Source organism: Tupaia chinensis, unplaced genomic scaffold (assembly GCF_000334495.1).
Source record: "Tupaia chinensis unplaced genomic scaffold, TupChi_1.0 Scaffold000609_1, whole genome shotgun sequence".
In the NCBI taxonomy this organism is placed as follows: Eukaryota; Metazoa; Chordata; class Mammalia; order Scandentia; family Tupaiidae; genus Tupaia; species Tupaia belangeri.
In genome coordinates this window covers 544,418-564,432 of record NW_006160128.1, presented here as the reverse complement: position 1 = coordinate 564,432, position 20,015 = coordinate 544,418, and the positions used below count along the sequence as shown (strand labels likewise).

The 20,015-nt window shown below is 43.2% G+C and overlaps 1 protein-coding gene across 1 annotated transcript in view; it reads right to left on the bottom strand.

Moving 5' to 3' along the window:
* Positions 1 to 12,412: 12,412 nt before the first annotated feature.
* UST (uronyl 2-sulfotransferase) overlaps positions 12,413 to 20,015 on the bottom strand; it is a 349,777-nt gene continuing 342,174 nt past the window's right edge. Inside the window, exon 8 of the mRNA XM_006158758.3 lies at positions 12,413 to 15,425. Coding sequence (XP_006158820.1) covers positions 15,142 to 15,425 — 284 coding nt within the window. The 3' untranslated portion in view covers positions 12,413 to 15,141. The remainder of the gene's footprint in view (positions 15,426 to 20,015) is intronic.

Below are 20,015 nucleotides of genomic sequence, written 5' to 3'. Positions count from 1 at the left end.
TGGGGTTGGGGGGACACAAGCAGAAAGAGTTTTGAGGTTTATAGTCAGGCTAACTACAAGATAATGAGACTAGCTTAGTTTTTTCTTTTTTGTTTTTCCCCTTTTCTTTTTTCTTTAAGCAACCATAACTTACTTATTCTAACTGTAGTAAAAGCTATGTTCACTTTTCTTAGAGGTTGAGAGACAGCGTTATTATTTTACACCAAGACTTTGAGTCACTTTATCTGACATGACTGATGTCTTAAGATGATTCTAGATTTTTCGATTTGAAGCAATAACCATGAAACTAGTATTTTCGGCTGGACCTTCAAACCAGTTAGAATCTCAGTGTTTAAATGGGTTTTGATATAAATGCCCATGTCACTTTTCAGAGATGTACTGATTTTGCGCCTATCTCCTCATCTCAGGCATCAGCACTCTATGCGCGTCTGCCCTAAATATCAACAATGGTATCGTGTGCTTCCCCAGTTTCTCTGATTATTGACGAGGGACGAGGATGCACGTCTCCTGTTTGTCAGCTTTATGCACGGCTGTAAGTCCTGAGGCTAATATGTCTTCCGTACACATTGTACTCTTTTATGCGATTTATATAATAACTTACTTTTAGATTAGTAACCTTAGTCTTTTATTTATTGAAATAGTTCCCATTTGTTCTTTACTTTTTTCTTTCATTCTTTGTTCTGTTTTTAACTGATAGAGGGTACATGCTTGCCAGAAAAAGAGAGAGAAAGCATCCCACAGTGGGTACAGTCACGCTGTGGTCCACTTCCATTTCTCTATACCATCAGGATTTTGGACATCCATGCACATGTGCTCAGCATGTTTTGTTTTAAAATTTTGCTAGAGGGCATATTTGCTCATGGGAGAGACACAGACAGAGGGAGAGGAAGAGGGAAAGTGAGAAAGCATCTCCCATGAGGGATAGTCACGCTGCAATCCATTCTCCTCCCTTTTTCCTTTAGGGATTTTGGGCATGCATGTACATATGCCCTTCCTAGTTTTCAGGCTGCTGGGTCCAGGGCTCAAACTCTGTAGTTGGTCATATGAGATCCAGCTGCCTTAACCACCATGCCACCAGCTAGCCAACTTGGCATGTTTTTGAAGCTGCCAGGTCAGGACTCGAACCACAGTCAGTTGTGTGGGATCCAGCTCTCAATGCACAGTGCTTAACCACTGCGCTACGGGGCCAGATCTGTTTTACATTTTTTAATTGTAATTATTATTATTATTTTTGGCACTGCAAAGATAAACTTTTTTTTTTTTCTGGTAATAGGTCACCAGGAAAGTCATGATGTGTTTTTCTATACAAAAATGCATCATGACTTTGCCAACGACCCAATATTTTCTCCCTTTGCCTATGTTTAAAGTCCTTCCCCGCTTGAATAAGATTCACCAGATTTGTGTTCACTTGTATAATATGAATAAATCTTGCCAAATCACTGGAGTACAAAGGCATATTTGAAATAATGAAGTGGACCAGCAGATGGTGTAATGGCTATGTTGCTGGACTCCCATGCAGTCGACTGTGGGTCGAGTCCTGGACCTGGTGGCTTAAACTCATGCCGGGTGTATGTGCGTGTGTGCCCAAGATCCCAAGAGGAGAATGGAGGAGAAGGGATTGCGGCATGGCCATCCCCCCTGGGGGGTGATTTCTTGCTTTCTGTCTCTCTGTCTCTCTCTGTCTTTCAGGTACGCGCCTGTGCCCTATAGCAAAAACCACTCCCCCCCAAAAAAAAGAAATGAAGTAAATCATTTAAATTTTTAATAGTATTTTTTTTTTTTGAGAGGTTTTCGCTATAGGGCGCGTGCGCTCGCCAGACAGACAGAGAGAGACATAGAGACAGAAAGCGAGAAATCACCCCCAGGGGGATGGTCATGCCGCAATCCCTTCTCCTCCATTCTCCTCTCGGGATCTTGGGCACGCATACACACACGCCCGGCGTGAATTCTAAGCCACCGGGTCAGGGACGCGAACCGCGGTTGACTACGTGGGAGTCCAGCGAATAGACATTACGCTAACTGCTGGTTCCCAATTTTTAATGGTATTTTTAAATTATGTTATTTTAAAAAGAAAGAGGCTGGCAGGCAGGGTGGTGGTTAAGGTGTTGGACTCCCACATGGTTGACCACTGTTCAAGACCTGGAACTGGTAGCTTACTTTCTTTCTCTTATTAAATTGAATAATAGTAGTAATAATAAGTACAATTAAATAAATCATTCTTTAAAAGAAACAAAAGGAGAGAAGATAAGAAAAGCGGGTATATTGGGCCAGCAGGTGGTGTAGTGGTTAAGGTACTGGATCCCATGTGGCCAACTGTGTAGTTTCAGTCCCAGACCTGGTGGGTCATAAGCACACTGGACACGTGTGCATGCATGTCGAAAATCCTGAGAGGAGAGTGAAGGAGAGGTGATTGCAGTGTGGCCATTCTTCTTGGGATGGAGGAGCTGATTTCACACTTTCCCTTGCCTTTTATCTGGTGGTGCATGAGCCCCATAGTAAAAAACTAAAAAAACTAAACAAAAAACAAAAACAAAACAGAAAGAAAGAAAAGAGGAGCAGGAATTCGGACTCCCCAAGATACAAGCCTTGGCTGGATCAGAGGCTCAGTGAAGAAGGCAGTGACTTCCTTTGTCCTTGCAGTATCCTTGGGTTTCAGTGCTCTGACCGGTTGGGAAAATAGCTAGAGGCCTGGAGTTGCTCACAGCAGCCCCAGTCAAGTTACAACTAAACGTGGATCCCTCCTATCTACCTGATCACTGCGGGAATTAAGTGCCTGGAACCCCAGCGTGTAATGAAGGTGCGAGTTTCTGAGGAGGAAGGTAAGCAGGGAGAGGCTGGGAAGCCTGGTTTCTCTTCTCCTCTGCCCCACTCTCTGCCCTCCCCCTTTCTACACTCTGCCTCTAAGAGTTGGATGCCGATTTCCAAGGTGTGTGAAAGGGGACATTTTTAGATTACCCCTCAACCAAGTTTATGTCTTACCCTAATCCAAGTGCCATTTTCCTCTTTACTTCCTTGAACCTAAAATGGTGCTGAAAGTGACAGAACTTAGTAGAGATCAGGCAAAACGAAGGTCTTACTCGGTAGAGTCCTCCCATGTCACATTTGTATCTGGAATTATAGCTTCAAAAAATGCCTCTACTGAGGAGCAGCTGTTTCTATTATGTTGAATCAAACTCAGGCCTAGAGTTCAAGTGCTCTCTTCCCATCTGCTCACCCGGGACCCTGAAGTTGCTACATAACAAATATAGACAATGAAAGAAGGAAAGTGAACATGGCTTCCTATGCGTCGGCTATGACAGCACAAGTCAGAAGAGCGCCAAAGGGTCAGAGGGTCCTCGAATCCTGCGGCCAGCCATGTGACCTCATGTCAGTCAATTGCTCTTTAGGACTTAATTTCCAAGTTCATATAACCATCTCCACACAGGAATAATAAACTGTATACGGGAACATTTTGAAACATGATATGGAACTGTACAAATCTAGACCATAGTATGTTTAATTGAAATAGCATTTTACCTCTGAGTTGTAAGCTATTCAGTCAACTAAACTACATTGTGCAGTCTTTCATGTTTGTAAAGTTTACTTGTTTATTCTGAGAGAGAGAGAGAGAGAGAGAGAGAGAGAGAGAGAAACAAACAAAAGAGCAGGCACCCAGGCACCCTTAACAGAGCTTACACACTGGGATCTGTCCCTGGTCTCAGTTGGCCTCGACCTTGGCCCAAGGATGTGGGAGCCCTGTGTGCTCAGGGAGGTCCTGGACCACTTGGGTTCAGTTGTGCTACCACAATGCCACCCTCTGATCCTTACCCTTTGGATTCTTAATTTATAAATTTTTTTTTTTTGGAGAGATTTTCACTGTAGGGCGCGTGCGCTCGCCAGACAGACAGAGAGAGACATAGAGACAGAAAGCGAGAAATCACCCCCCAGGGGGGATGGTCACGCCGCAATCCCTTCTCCTCCATTCTCCTCTCGGGATCTTGGGCACGCACGCACACGCGCCCGGCGTGTTTTAAGCCACCAGGTCCAGGACACGAACCGCGGTCGACTACGTGGGAGTCCAGTGACATAGCCATTACGCTAACTGCTGGTTCCCTGGATTCTTAATTTATAAATTTTAAAATATTGATTAAAAACTCTATTTTTGTTAGCATATATGTTTCAATGCCCAGTATTGCACAAAAAATTCTTTTTTGAGACGAATATTAAGACTGCATTAAGAATATTAAGATAGCAACATTGATGTTGCTATTAGGGTGTAGCTGGTCGATACTAAACATGTTTATAATCATGAAAATTCTTCACTTTTTTTTTTTTTCTCACTGTCACAGTCCTCCTGTATTAGTTTCCTGGCTGAGACCTCAGCCATGTGCCATGACGCCAGCTTTTTTCCAGCTTTTTTATGAGTCTTGCTATGTTGTTTAGACCAGCTTCAGGCTCACAACCTTCTCACATCAGCCTCGTGTGTAGCTGGAATTACAGGTGTATACCACCACACTTTGACTAAGGTTTGTCAAAGTGATTCTGGAGTCCTCTGGCTCTTTGAATCAAAATGGAATCATTTGTGTCAGCCTTAAGTCAAGCTGGGAAGGCCATGGATCAGCCCTGACTATAACAAGCTGGGAAGGCCGTGGAGGGTATTTCTCATGCTAGTATGCCTGATAGCAAGAACCACCACTTAAAAAACTTTGTCAGAACCATAACCTTGCACAAAGGCCTCAGCAACCTGACACAGGGGCTACTGCTGTGAGAACATCTGTCCAACTATTAACAGCTGATGCCAGCGATGCTGTCTGTAATGAGGGCCAGCATCACTTCACCTTGTTATAGACCCCAACTCCATGATACAACTCTCTCCACCCCTTGTGGGTTTTGCCTTTAAAACCTACCTGAGGATTGATTTTAAGACTTTGGTGCACATACTTGGACAACTTGAGTATATGCACCCCAGCTGCATGCTGGAGGGAGTCCTCATGTTTATGCACAAATAAACTCCTTTTGCTTTTTCAGGTTGACGGGTTGGCTGGGGAATTGAACCCTGGCCTTCCATTTGGTCCCAGCCTGGGAAGCACGGTGCCTGAGCAGCCCATGCCATTGTGGCTAGGCTGAAACCCTTTACTGTTTAATTACTTCAAAGGAGGGTGGTTGTCTCCACATGTACAGGTTAATGACTTTTAGCATAAGGATGGCAACAACGTCTGACTCCCATTTTTGGGGGGATGTTTTTCAGTGAGAGATTGGTCCAGTTGGTTCAAGGCTGGTGCACAGGAGCCTCCAATCAGAGATTTGTGTTTAGGTCACTAAGTTTTGCCATGTTCCACCTAAATTGGTTTGAAGTAGTCTGCGATGGGCAGGTTATTAATCTACCCACCTTGCTGGAAAAATGCAGCAGGTCACCTGACTGATAATGAATTGTGATCTTGATATCTGTATGTGCTGTCCTGGAAGGCAAAATGATGACTACTGTGAAGGAAAAGGAATTGTAGGACCTAGAAAGAAAAGTTCTTTTTTTCCCTTTTTTTTTTTTTTTTTGCCATAGGATATGTGTGCTCTCAGAGAGAGATGGAGAGAGACACTCAAGAGACAGGGAAAGTGAGAAAGCATTTCCTATCTTGGGGGTGGGGGGAGGAGGTTGGCCACAAGGAGTTCCCCTCACACCGTTCCTATCTCCTGCACTCCAACCATTGCCCGAACCCACCTGGAGGTGGCCGGCAGGGAGTCCAGGTGGTACAAACCACAGCAATCAGCCTCCATGGTAGAGAACTTGCAAAGGGTGGGTGGGAGGATAATCAACGACCTGCTAATTAATTTAGAAAAAAAATTTCCTCGTGTTCCATTCTTAAAAGGTCTAAGGGCTCCTCACTGCCATTAGAATGAAATAAAAATATCTTCCAAAAGCCTTAGCCATTGTGCTCAGTCTTACTCTGCCTTTACGAGCAGTGGAACTAGCACGGGCGGTTGATTTGGATATGCATCCCGCTCGCCATTGCTGGGCCGCCATGGCTCATTGCTTAACTCCCCGCAGCCTTTACTTCCTGTGATGCAGGTGCAGACATAACCGAGGTCCATGACCTGCAGGTGCACTGCAAGGCCAGAGAGACCTTTCTGCTGTAGGTCTGCCTGGCTTTTGTCTGCAAATTCCACTGTCTCTCAATGTCTGGCTCAAATCCCACTTGAAACTCTCTCCTTACCAAGGTCTTTATTGACTTCAGCTTCTCCACATTTAGCCCCTATGGGTGCCAGTAAGATTTTATTAAACATTGTTTAAATCGAGAGTTACTTTAATTTGTTTCTAGCCTGAATCGCCTCGATAATGGAGCAGTATCACTTCCTTCATTCCATCCTTCCTCTTTTCCTTCCTTCCTTCTAGAATGTATTTATATTATATATCTCTAAGTTTTGTTGAGGGGCTGGAAGGTGGCATGGTGGTTAAAATGCCGGATCCCACATGACTGACTTCACGGTCCGATTCCTAGATGGGCACCTTGAAAAACACTCTGGGTGTGTGTATGTGGGTGCCCTAAATCCTGAGAGGAGAATGGAGATGGGATTGTGGTGAGGCCATCCCTGCTGGGGGGTGATTTCTCACTTTACCTCTCTGTCTCTCTATTTCTCTGGTGAGGCCACCAGCTCTATAGAAAATAAACAAACAAAACAACACCCCCCAAAAAACTAAAAGTTTTATTCATTTCCCATGAGGGAGACAGAGAGACAGAGAAAGAGAGAGAAGTCCAACAGGATCCTCATACCACAACCCACCCCCAGCCTCAGCTAGCCCCAGACATGGGTGACTATGGGCCCAGCAAACTCCAGAAGGTCTCTGAACCTTCCCCTGTGGACCAACCTTATAGAGCACCACACTTCGCCATGGCACCACCATCCAGCCCTGTAGCTTTCTTGGTGTCTTCCTGCATCCTTGTTTGCTTTCTTGCACCCGCTTTCTCCTCACCTCACAGCTGTAATTGTGGTATTGCGTGAAGGTATTCGGTGACAGTCATCACCCGGGTCACCTCTCGATGATCAAATCAGAATGTCAGTCATGTTGTAATTATACACTCAGGAAAGATGATCTGATAAAGACTGACTTTAAAAAAACACAGTAGTACAAACCAGGTCACAGGACCTGGGGAGGGAAATGGCCTACTGATCACAGACAGTGTGGACCTTGTGTTTAAATGCACCAACTGCGAATTCCTTCTGGGCCACACTGCTCTTCAGCAATGAAGGAAAACAAACAGGTATGGGAGAAAGATGAGGTTTGGAAAGACCTAGGGATTTCCTGAGTAAATTGTCATGGATACAGTGCCCCCTAGTGTGCTGAACAACGCAGCCCCTTGTGCCTAGCTGGGCTTCCTCATCCTCTAAGGCCTTCTGACTGGGGCCACTTGAGTTCTGTCTTTTACCAAGGCTTCCTTCTGAGCGTGCTGAGCCGACCACAGGTCAGGGAGGTAGGAGGAGAGACGTCCTTTACTCAGTCGGACTTGAGCGCTGATCGCTCTGGAGTAGTGAGTTGACTTTAGGTACCTAAATAATATTAAAAGTTTAAAAATTCACTTTTAAGATTTTCTTTATTCCTAAGATATTCCTAAGACAGGGCAATGTAATTAAGGAGAATAATAAACGATGATTCCTAACAGATGATCTTCTTTTAGAAAAATAGAGGGTAATTATGTTAGCGAAAGTGCCGTTTGTCCCCAACTCCTGTTGAACCAAACGTTAACCACCTGTGAATACGCTGTCCTCAAGCAGGACACCTGGACAAGTCTTCCCCAGGAGGGGGAAGCCCGCCCTGCCCAGTAGCTGCAGGAACCGAAGCTTCCAAGGGGGAAAAACTGGTGTAATGTCACATGAAAGCAATGCCTCTCAAAGTGTGGTCTCCGGAACACGTTCCATGGGATAGTCATGGATCTGACTCACGTAAGGGCTCTATGGCAAATACTTTTGAGACATTTGGGGTTCAACAAAGATAAACTTCTCGTTAAAACAAAAACAAAACCCCAAGAGAACAAACTGCAGTACTCCACTAGAAACTGCAGCATCTCCTGAGTGACTTAATACGGTCCTTTCTGTTTTTCTTTTTCTTTTTTTTTTTTTTGGCTCCTCTCACATACCCGGTGGGTGAATTCTCCTTTGAGAATATGCACTGGCTTAGAATTCCAGTAACTTCCCATCAAAGACAGAGAACACGCAGGCAAGCACGCTGAAGGAGAAAAGCAGGGAGCATAACTGGGATGAACAGCTCATAGGGTGACTGCGGGGAAGGTGTGATCAGTGTCGTAACTCTCTTCTGCACACGGAAAATTAGTAATACCACATATTCAAGTTTCAACCCATGCTAGTCTTGCAGGGGAGGCAGAAGGATCGACCGTGATGAAAACATCATCGGTCCACAAAATTACTACCGGATACCAACATCACAGCAGTGACGGTCCTTCTGAGAAGGAGCTACAAAACCCCAGAAAGCACAGTACCCATCCTGCCAGGTTTTCAGCTCTTATTAAAACTTTTTCTTGTGCACAAACTGTACAAATGCGCGTGCACGTTTTAGGCTCATTATTAACCGGAGGTGATGATCAAGAGGTGACACATTAATGATTGTCACAGGTGCACAGACGTGCAGCATACTTTAGAGAAGTTAAAGGAAGCCTGTTTTTAGACAAGAACACATACAAGATACCTGCTGTAACTCACAGCTTGACAAACACCTCCCAAAGAAGGTTCGAGAAAAATGGAAATCCACAGAGTAGTGTGTACTGGATCACAGCACAGTAAACAGAACAGCAGCAGCTGGACCAGGCGGTGGGGCCAGGCGGATGCAGTACTTACTCCAACTCATGCCTAGAATGTACCTACTCCAGAGGCTCTGCCCACATTTAAAAAGGGCTGTTTTTCATAGACACATCAGTCCACGGAGCCTCAAGACTCTCAGATGTGCAGTATCAGGGGCATTGACGGGCCTGGGATTAGGAAGAATTCTCTGCTCTCTTGCTGGGGATACAGTATTTTGCGGAGAGAGCAAACCATTCATCAGGAACGATAATGTCTCTCAGTCTATTAGCAGGAGGAGGGAATATGTACGGTTCATCATAGAAGCAGCTCTTGGTTTTCAATGGGTGTCCTATTTTGTCTCTAACACTTTCCAGCTGGGTTTGACTTCAGGCCTAGGGAGGTCAGATGATTCACTCCAATGCCCAGTGAGATAGACCAGCTGGGACTTGAACTCAGGGCCTCGGTGGGCGTGTGACCATTGCCCTAGTCAGTCAACTGCTCTGCTTCCTGGTTTCAGCTGCCTCTCTGGTTGCACCTCGCAGCCAGCATGCTGTAGCTGGCAGGGCCCGTTCCCGGGGCTGCCTCTGCTGAGGCCTGGAATAACAGCCGTGTTACAGGTCAAGTCTGAATGTTCTGGCAGTGCAGTGTGGGCAGACCGTTCATGCCTGCTCGAAGTGTACAGTGTCTGGTGAAGCCAAAACGAAGATAGCTAAACTCACATGCCAAGATTCCAAAAGGAAAAACTTAGCTCACATTTTTCCTTTGCATGGTGAATTTTCTTCCCTTCCTTTATTTTTTTTTTTTAATTTTTTTTTTAAGGAGTCCCCGTGTTTATAAGTTGAAATCCAAAATGTACAAGGTCAGTTCAGAATTCTGTGACCTGTGAACATCTGTGGGCCTGGGTGTTCCTTGGGAAGCAGCGTGATGAGAGCAGTGAGCCAAGCCTGCCCTAGGCAGAAAGGAATTCTCCAGTGAGTAGCCATGGAGCAAGAAGACCTGGAGAGCCTGGCCACCCTCTAGTTCTGCTTTCCCCAGGGCATGTCTGCACTCACCTCAACTCATTTTATGAACTATGCTCTGACTATATTTTCTACAGTGGATCCATCTTAAACTCCTTACAGGAAGTAGGGCATGAATCTTCATTTTGCCTTCAAGAGAAATAAAAGTCTGTAACTAGAGATGGCCCAAATCTGTTTACTCTGTGTCCTGCGAGTAAAAGGAAAACTCTAGAATAATATATCTCTTTGGCATCTGTCTCGGAGGACTTACGTGACTGAAAACCGATAGGGCCTCTCTCAGAGGAAGAGGGTGAGTCTCACAGCCCCGACTCCCAGGAGGCCATCCCACTCCCACTGGAGTGTGCTGGCGTGGCTGAATGTCCTTCAGTTCCACTCTGGGTTCCATTAGGTCAGTAGATGGACTTAGGCTGCATTATCATTTTGAAGCTTTAACTTGCAGATTCACTCAAAATATAAGTGAACCTCACTGGGTAAAGTTGGCATGTGATTTCTTAGGTTGTCGGGAAAGTTGGGACTCATGTTTACATAGGAAAACATAGAAAAAATATGGCATGACTTTCCCAACAACCTTTACTTGCATCTCCTCTCTGGACCTTGGTTTCCCCATCTGTAAAATGGAGGAGTGGGCCAGATTGCTGCTCCTTAGCCATACTGCAGCTCCAGGGGTATGAATCAGGGCCTGTTATTCTTCTGGTTGGGATTTAGTGCCTCTGTTCTAACTTTAAGCTGGGTGTGGTGAGGTGAAATGTACTCCCAAATTTAATGTATTAACCAGAATGTGACCTTATTTAAAGATAGGACCTTTTTACAAAGTAGATAAGTTAAAAATGAGGTCATTAGGCTGCATCATAACCCAGTATGACCAGAGTCCTGTAAGAAGAGATTAGTACAGATGGGCACTGATGGAAGGTAAAGACACAGAGAGGGTGGCCCTCTGCAAGTCAAGGAGAGGGGCCTCCGGAGAAACCAACCCTGCAAACATCTTGACTGGACTCCAGCCTCCGGAACTATGAGCAAATGAATGTTTGCTGTTTAAGGCGTCCAGTCTGAGGTGCTTCATTTGGGCAGCCCTAGTAAGTGAGTAAACTAGATTATAGCACATGACTTTTCTGGGCCGTAAAAGAAGTTCCATGGGTTTTTCTGAATAGACTCTTATTTTTGGTTTTAGCCTAAAATTGGGTTTTCTATGGCAAGATGTTTAAAATATTTTTATTTTTTAGAGATTTTTGCTACAGGGTGAGTGTGCTCACCTATAGAGACACAAAGCAATAATTTCAAAGACAGAAAGCAATAATTCGCCCCCCCCTGGGGGGATGGCCACGCATGCATGCACACGCACCAGCATGAGTTTCAAGCCAAGGGTCTGAGACGCGAACTGTGGTAGACCATGTGGGAATCCAGCAACGCAACCATTACACCATCTGCTGGCCCCACTTTTTTTTTGTTTTAAGAAGTTTCTTTATCATTAGGTGTGAAATCAGTCATTTTAGTAAAATAAATCTTTGCATTTATTCATTCAATATAGAGCTGGTGGGCTATTTTTCTTAATGACTATAGATCATCATTCTGCCTTTAAAACCAAATAAGCTCATTGGATAAACCTACAAGTCACAGCACATTTATAAAGAACTTTAGGGACCAGCAGTTAGCGTAATGGCTATGTCACTGGACTCCCACGCAGTCAACCGTGGTCTGTGTCTCGGACCTGGTGGCTTAAACTCACACCGGGCACGTGTGCGTGTGTGCCCAAGATCCTGAGAGGAGAAAGGAGGAGAACGGATTGCAGCGTGGCCATACCCCCGGGGGGTGATTTCTCGCTTTCTATCTCTCTGTCTGTCTGGCGAGCACACACGCCCTATAGTAAAAACCTCTCCAAAAAAAATAAAAAAGAACTTTAGACCAAACAAGTATCCCGATGTGGCAGAGTCCAGTTTCTTTTTAGAACTTTTGACTTTGAAGTTCCTCCAGGGCCCACACTGACCGGGTGATAAAGAAGGGTCTCCACCATCATCTGCTGTTTTAGAGGCTTAGATTCTTACTTGAAATAAAACATGTTATTACCAAAACAGATTTTTCTTTCATTTCGTACCAAGACTCTGATTCTTTCCTTTTATAAAATAGTCACGTGATTGGAATATAGTATCAATATCTAGAAAGCATGAAACTTCTTTTTTTCCTGTCTTTTTCTGTAGGTGCCGTTTGACCACTAGAGTGACATTTTCCAGGGAGAACATTTCTAGACTAAGACCTCTCACTTGAGGTTAGAACCTTCCAGTGTCTGAGGCTGTACATGTCCGAGAGAGAGACATGTAAGGAGAGACATGGTATCCCCTTCCTCTTCTGCGTCACTGCAGATATGCCCCATGGATGCTCGAAATCAGAGACTAGTGATCCAGATAACTCAGCACCCTGACACCAGACCAACTAGGGAAAACAGCAATCAAGTCTGGTGTTTGGTATTTTATATGCACAGCCAAGTAAAGGAATGACTAGCTCTTTTTTTTTGCTAGCTATTTCGGTCTCATAATTATAAGAATGAAAGTTGATAGATTTTTTTTAAAAAACACGTCTTTTCAAAATCACATCTTTAGAAAAAAAGCTTGACCAATTAAGAAGGCAGAGGGAAATGTGAGGAACTGCAGGCACATTTATTTCCAGCTATCAACAGAATGGAAAAAATATGTCAACTTATTTATATTCATTTATTTATGTGGGTAAGGAATAAGTTAAGGAATGCTTCATCTCAAACACAGATTGCTTTTATTTTTGCTAAGCTAATGTTTCAGTTCCATATATATTTTTGAATTTCCATCAATGTCAAACACCATTTTTTTCTTCTTTAAGAAAAAAAAAAAAGATTTACAAGCACTTTTACAGCACTCAAGGAAAGTAGGCTGAAGGTTCATAACAATAATTTTCCTTTTAAAAAACATCCATCAGACCAAAATAAAATCATTTTAATTAACTCCTTCCTGAGTAACTAAAACCTTGGAATGTGCTGAAAGATTATAATAAATAAGGCAGTCAAAGATCAACTAGCTTAAAATGTATTTCTTAAATTAAACTATGTAAAATGTACAATATATTTCATGAAGTACAAACTGTGTTGGGCCCAGGGCCAAAGAAATGTTGTCATGTGTGCCAAATCAACTGATGAAGAGCCTTGACTTTAGGACCTGGGGGCTGTGTGTTGGAACCAAGTGACATGATGGCCCCGTAAGTCTATCAGTCAGCATCTTTTTTTATAAAGTGATAATGATCACTGCTGAAAACTAATGCCTTTGAACACACAGGAACCAGTGCCCAGGTGAACTTGTAGTCAGAAGATGGATTTTTTTTTTGAACGACCAATCGTCTCAACGTTCTGACAACAGCAGAGATAACTTTGCCGACTCCACTTTCAGATTGTGAGATTGAACAGTGTATAAACTAATCATCATTCTTCATATGTAATTTCATAGAAATGACTCACAACGTACTAGGCAGCAAGTTTTGTACTTGTTTGGATATGATAGCTGTCCTCCAGATTGCTTTTATACCTAATAGTAGGGCCCTGGTCTCTCCGAACAGGACAAAGGATATTTCCTCCTCTAAGAACGTGTCCCTCAATCACTCCCAGCCCCGGTCCTCTGAGGCAGAAAGGAGGGCCCACAAGTGGCCAAGTGGTGGACCTGGGGCCTCTGCCGTCCCAGCCTTCCCCCCGGCGCTCGTGGGCTGGGGCCTTCTTAATGCATCTCATGATAAAGTAGCTTTAGTGAGCGCTCAGCGGGTTCCAAAAGACTTGCTTTATATTTTGGCTACCATCCAACTTTAGTGAAGGAAGAAAAAATTCTACAGAGACTTGTTGGTTTCTGAAAAGCAGAAAATGTGTAGTTTATGTAAAATCAGTCTTGTTTACTAGTAAGTCTCCTAACTTACACTTTGCTAGTGCTCTGGAGGGGAACGTGAAGTAGGCAGGACGTATCAGCAAGTACTCTTCTTGCTGTCACCATGACATCCTGGCATCTCAGCTAGCTGTTTACTACCCACCCAAAATATATGTGTATCCATTCAAACACATGTACTTTGTTTTTAAGGGTGAAGACATTGCAGATTTCAAAGGAATCGATTTCTAGTGACTGGACCAAGCCATCATTGATAGGTGACAAGTGATGGGGTGGGAGGTAAAAAGAACAGCTATTTTGGAACAATGAACACCCAGCTTCGACTCAGATCACGCTGGGGGCAGCTGCCTGTTCATAAAGCTGGTCAACCCTTCTCTTACCCAGAAACTCTTTCTCTCTTTTTGATATTTTCAGTAAAGGTTCTCAAGAGCAAGGAGGTTCCACAAGAAATGGGACTCTAGTTCTACTGCTACCTGCGCAGACTCAGGACTCCTTTTTACTGAAAACAGGTACCTCCTAGAGGATGAGAAGTACTATAATCCATAATACTAAATACGAGGGAATCCATCTTGGCCAGGGTTGTGTTTGATTTTGTCTGTGGTCAGGTTTAGAACTTCTGGCATAAGTCAAATGCCGGACTATATTGGTTTCTGAGTCTTTCATTTAAAGCAATACTGGGGGGAAAGAAACTACCTATTGGGTTCAAAGGACAAAGCCAGGCCTTTTTCCTGAAGCCATGTGATCTTCAGATTTTATCTGCCTTGCCTACATTCTTTCCAGCTGTGTAGCTTGGCTATCTGTCGAACTGTACTTGGAAATGGGATGTCTCAGTAGAGCTTGCCATGCACTTTGACCTTGAACGATACTCTAGGCTCGGATTGGATGGGGACATGGCACATGCTGACTTGCTCTTTCAGAGATAAGGACATTGCTCTTGGTGAAAATGTCCCCTGAAATGGACCAGAGGCAGAATTCTACCCATGTGGGTAGAAACCACTTTACCAGGGACATTCTCCCTGTTCATGTCCTCTTAGATCCTTCTAGAATAATTCCCTGGTCCCTGAAGTGGTTTTGTATTTCTACTGAAATGTACAAGTCTGGATGTCTCCTACCACTGAGGTAATCTTTTTACAAGTCATTTTACAAGTGAGATGTCATTGGCTGTGGGCTGTATTTCGCTCCCTTCTCCCGTCACTCGGAGAATGTGGAAAGCTGTTTTATGAAGAGATACCTGGTGATGGAGCCATCTAGTGTACCTGGGAAGGACCCAGGAGCCACGACAAAGACACAGAATAAAATTAAACAAATAAAACCCGCAAAACCGGGCATCTCCCAATGACCCCACATATGGGAATGTTTTGTTCTTTTTAATGCACCCGAGCATTAATTCAGTCCCTTCAGGATTTTTTTCCCCAAATAAAACACTTTCTGGAAAGGGGAGATAAAGCCACGGAGGCAACACAGTGCTGGCTTCACCTCTTATAAATATCTTCTAGCCACTTTTCATCATCTTGTTCCTGGTCGTCGACTGGCTCCTCCGTCCCCAGTGGCGTTGGTATAAAGAACTGCGGCCTCAGGGGAGGCTTGCTGACATGCGACTTGAGTCCAAACTTGCGCTTCAGCAGGTGGAACTGCTCTTTGACGTAGTGGTAGAACTCGTACTCGTATCTCATTCGCTGGTAGAGAATCTGCACGGCCTCAGGAGAGGGGACAGTCTTCTTCACGGTCACAGTCATGTTTCCAAGTTTCCTATGCTCTGGAAAGGAACCGAGGTCACACATGAGCTAGAAGAACAGTGAGGAGCATGCTACATGCACAACTCCAGGGACACCACAGGAGGCTATCTGAGAAACAGAGGGAAAACAGAACTGCTGGCAATATTTGGACTCCCCCTCCCCATATTCTAGGCGTTAATAGCAACATTAGCCAACTAAACATATACTGTCTAACTTCCTTCTTGTGGACTATGAACCATGTCATTTCACCACAATCCGATTGTTAGCTGTAAGTTTGTTCTTTCTCTTCCTTCCTTCCTTCCTTCCTTCCTTCCTTCCTTCCTTCCTTCCTTCCTTCCTTGCTGTAAGTTTGTTCTTTCTCTTCCTTCCTTCCTTCCTTCCTTCCTTCCTTCCTTCCTTCCTTCCTTCCTTCCTTCCTTCCTTCCTTCCTTCCTTCTTTCTTCTCTCTCTCTCTCTCTCTCTCTCTCTCTCTTTTGTTAGTGGGCAGGTATGCTTGCCAGAGAGAGAGAGAGAACACATCCCCCAATGAGGTATGGTCACGTGCAATCGCTTCACCTCTATCTCTCCTTCCTGTCAGGATTATGGGCATGCACATGTGCCCATTGTCTTTCCCAAGCTGCTGGGCCGTGACTCAAAATGCTGTCAGCCATGTGGAATCTGATTTTCTATGTAAACACTTAACCTCTATGCCATGGGTCTGGCCCCAGTTTTACATTCTTTCAAACAGCAAAATCTATCCATATCCATTTTTTCTCTTTTATTTCCTGTTATACACATAAAGGGCTTTACCTTCAGAAGGAGGCACCCAACAACTGTCTCACCACTGTTTATTTTTTTTAAGAGAGATTTTTGCTATAGGGTGCATGTGCTCACCAAAGAGACAGGAAATGAGAAATCATCCTCCCGGGGATTGCCACACCACAATCCCTTCTCCTCCATTCTCCTCTTGGGACTTTGGACATACTTGCACATGCGCCCACGTGAGTTTGAAGCCACCAGGTCCAGGGCTCAACTGCAGTCAGCCATGTGGGAGTCCAGCAACATAACCATTATGTTACTTGCTGGTCCCTGTCTCACCACTTTTTAATGATCTTAGTTTCTCAAAACATTTTAAATATTGAACCAAAATGGATATAATGTTTCATTTGATGCAAAATCCATTTGCATTTCACTGTTTCAATAATGCATTTGTGGGGGACCAGCAGTTAGCGTAATGGCTATGTCGCTGGACTCCCACGTAGTCGACCATGGTTTGCGTCCCGGACCTGGTGGCTTAAAACTCACGCCGGGTGCGTGTGTGTGCGTGCCCAAGATCCCAAGAGGAGAATGGAGGAGAAGGGATTGCAGTGTGGCCATCCCCCCTGGGGGGTGATTTCTTGCTTTCTGTCTCTATGTCTCTCCCTGTCTGTCTGGCGAGCGCATGTGCCCTATAGCAAAAACTTCTCCAAAAAAAAAAAATGCATTTGTCAAGAAAGGTAAAGGAAGGACTCTTAGGTGCCTTAAATATAATTTTGACTGCTATAAAGTTTAAATGATTTAAAACAAAATTTTAAATATTAATACTAATGTTTAGAACATAAAATATATCTTGTTTTTTGTTTTTCGAGAGGTTTTTGCTATAGGGTGCATGTGCTCGCCAGAGAGACAGAGAGAGACAGAGATACAGAAAGTGAGAAATCACCCCCCAGGAGGGATAGCCATGCCACAATCCCTTCTCCTCCATTCTCCTCTTAGGATCTTGGGCACGCACGCACATGCACCTGGTGTGAGTTTAAGCCACCAGGTCTGGGACTCGAACTGTGGTCGACTACATGGGAGTCCAGCGACATACCCATTACACTAACTGCTGGTCCCTAGAACATAAAATATATCTTAAAATTAATGCTTAATAACATTATAAGTTAAAGATATGTAACATAAGTTATATATGTAATATGTATGTTTTATATATATGTTTATTTATATGTGTGTGTGTGTGTGTATATATATATATATATGTATAAAACATAAAATTCTAACTATTTTGAAGTGCGAAATTCATTGGCATTAATTATATTCACAGTGCTGTGCAACTATTAATATTATCACTATTTCCCAAAATCCTTTGATCAATCCAAATAAAAACTCTGTACCCACTAAACAGTAACTCCCTATTCCCCTCTTCTCATCCTGCCCAGGTAATCAATAATCTACTTTATCTCTATATGAATTTATTGAAGTACTTAATATAAATGGAATCATACCACATTTGTCCTTTGTTTAGCTTATTTTACTTAGGATAAATTAGGTTGTCAGGAAAGTCATAACGTAGTTTAGTATGCAAAAATGCTTCAGGACTTTCCTGACACCACAATATTTTCAAGGTCCTTCCATGTTGCAGTGTGCATCAGCATTTCATTCCTTCTTTTGGCTGAACAACATTCCATCATATAGCTAGACTACAATTTGTTTATCCATTCATCCACCCAAAAACATTTGGGATGTTTCCACTTTTGGCTACAATGATGGACATTGATATAGAAGCATCTGAGTCCTTGTTTCTGATTATTTCGGGTATAAAATAATTATGGTGGAACCATTGGGTCATAAGGTAAGTCAATGATTAACTCTTTGAGGAACTGCCAAAATGGTTTTCCACTGTGACTGCACACTATTTTACATTCATACCAGCAGTATGGGAAGGTTCCAATTTCTCCAGATATTCCACTGCAAACTATTATTATTATGTTTTATTATAGCTATCCCAATAAATGTGATATTTCACAATGATTTGATGTGTATTTCCCTAATGAGTAAGATTCTGATGCTAATGATTTCTCTAATGACTAATGATCTTTCATGTTCTTACTGTCCATTTGTATATCTTCTTTGGTGAAATGTCTATTTAAGTTCTTTTCCCAAGTTTGGAATTGAGTTTTGTTATCGTTGTTGAGTTGTAGGAGTTCTTTATGCATTCTAGATATTCTGCATGTATACTAGGTATGTGATTTACAGTATAATTTCCCATTCTATAGGCTGTCTTTCACTGTGTTGATAGTGTTATTTGATGCATGAAACTTTAAAAATGTAATGAAGACTATTAAATCTAGTTTTTTTTTTCTTGTCTGTGTTTTGGTGTCATATTCAAGAAAGCATTGCCAAATCTAAGAACAATAAGATTTGGTCATTTTCCTTTATCATTGTGTTTTTTTAACTACAACTTTTCACCAAATTTGGGTAGGTACGTAATTTACTAACCATAGCTCCAAATGGTTATTTTAAAAATCAGATGCACCTGGAAGGACAAAGACTTTCTTAAAAAGACACTTGAGAGACTTTTTGAAGCCCCTGATAGCAATTCTACAGAAGGAATTTACAAAATTCTGAATAGTAATGGCCTCACTGAAAAAAGAGCATTACTTCTCAAATTGATTGTCTTGAAAGGCATAATATACATTTGGATATATCAGCTCTATAATTTTTGTTAAAGAATTTTACATAGATTCTTCTGAAATGGTTTTATGTTGAAACCATTTTATTATATCTATTTTCTCTGCAGATATGAACCCTACCTAATCTGGGATGGGTCATGTTCAAAGGCCTTACATATAGGTATCTGTGTGTGTGTGTGTGTGTGTGTGTGTGTGTGTGTGTGTGTTTTCTGGAGAAATTTTTGCTAGAGGGTGCATGCACTTGCCAGAAAGACAGAGAGAGACAGAGAGACAGAAAGTGAGAAATCACCCCCCAGGGGGGATGGCCACACCGCAATCCCTTCTCCTCCATTCTCCTCTCGGGATCTTGGGCATGCACGCACACGTGCCCAGCATGAGTTTAAGCCACCAGGTCCGGGACTCGAACCACCGCGGTGTACTACATGGGAGTCCAGTGACATGGCCATTACACTAACTGCTGGTCCCCCTGTGTTTTTAAAACAGAGTTAAACATTTTTTATTAAAGACAGATAAGATGTAAAAAGTTTTAAGTTAAACACTGAGACACAGGTAAAGAATAATTCATACATTTATAGTTTCCTATTGCCCCTTCTTCTTGGAGAACTCTAAATCGTATAGGACTTTATCCATAAAGAACTGGAGGAATTTTACAAAAATATATATGCTACCAATAGCTAAATATTGATAGTTGAAGGAAGAATAGGCAACGGGAGAATAAAGGTAGAAACAAAACAAGGAAAGAGTCAGTATTGGGGTGTAACTGTTACCCTCCCCCTAGAATAGTGCTCCTGGCACCATGCCCTAGGTCATCTTTCAGAGAGGGAGGACAAGTAGCAGGGCCAGAGGAGCTACTCTGATTATGTGTTTGGGAGAAAGGGCTGGGCTGGTCTCCCCTGTAGGGTTAGTGTGCCTGCCTGCCTGCCTGCCTGCTATACCTATACTTAATGCCTATGAACACGATTCATATTTTCTCACAGGGCAGGGTGGGACAAGCCTGTCTAACTCAGGATGGCACCTCTCAGTGTGGTTCTCCTCACACCCGAGCTGCATTTTCCCACTTAGCTTCTCTGGCAATCACACTGACGTTAGATCTCCATCTGTCTGTCTCTCACACCTATTTTCTAGTTTAGAACCCAGGCAGGAGAAATAGGCGTTATTAGTTCCTTGACCTCCAAAGGC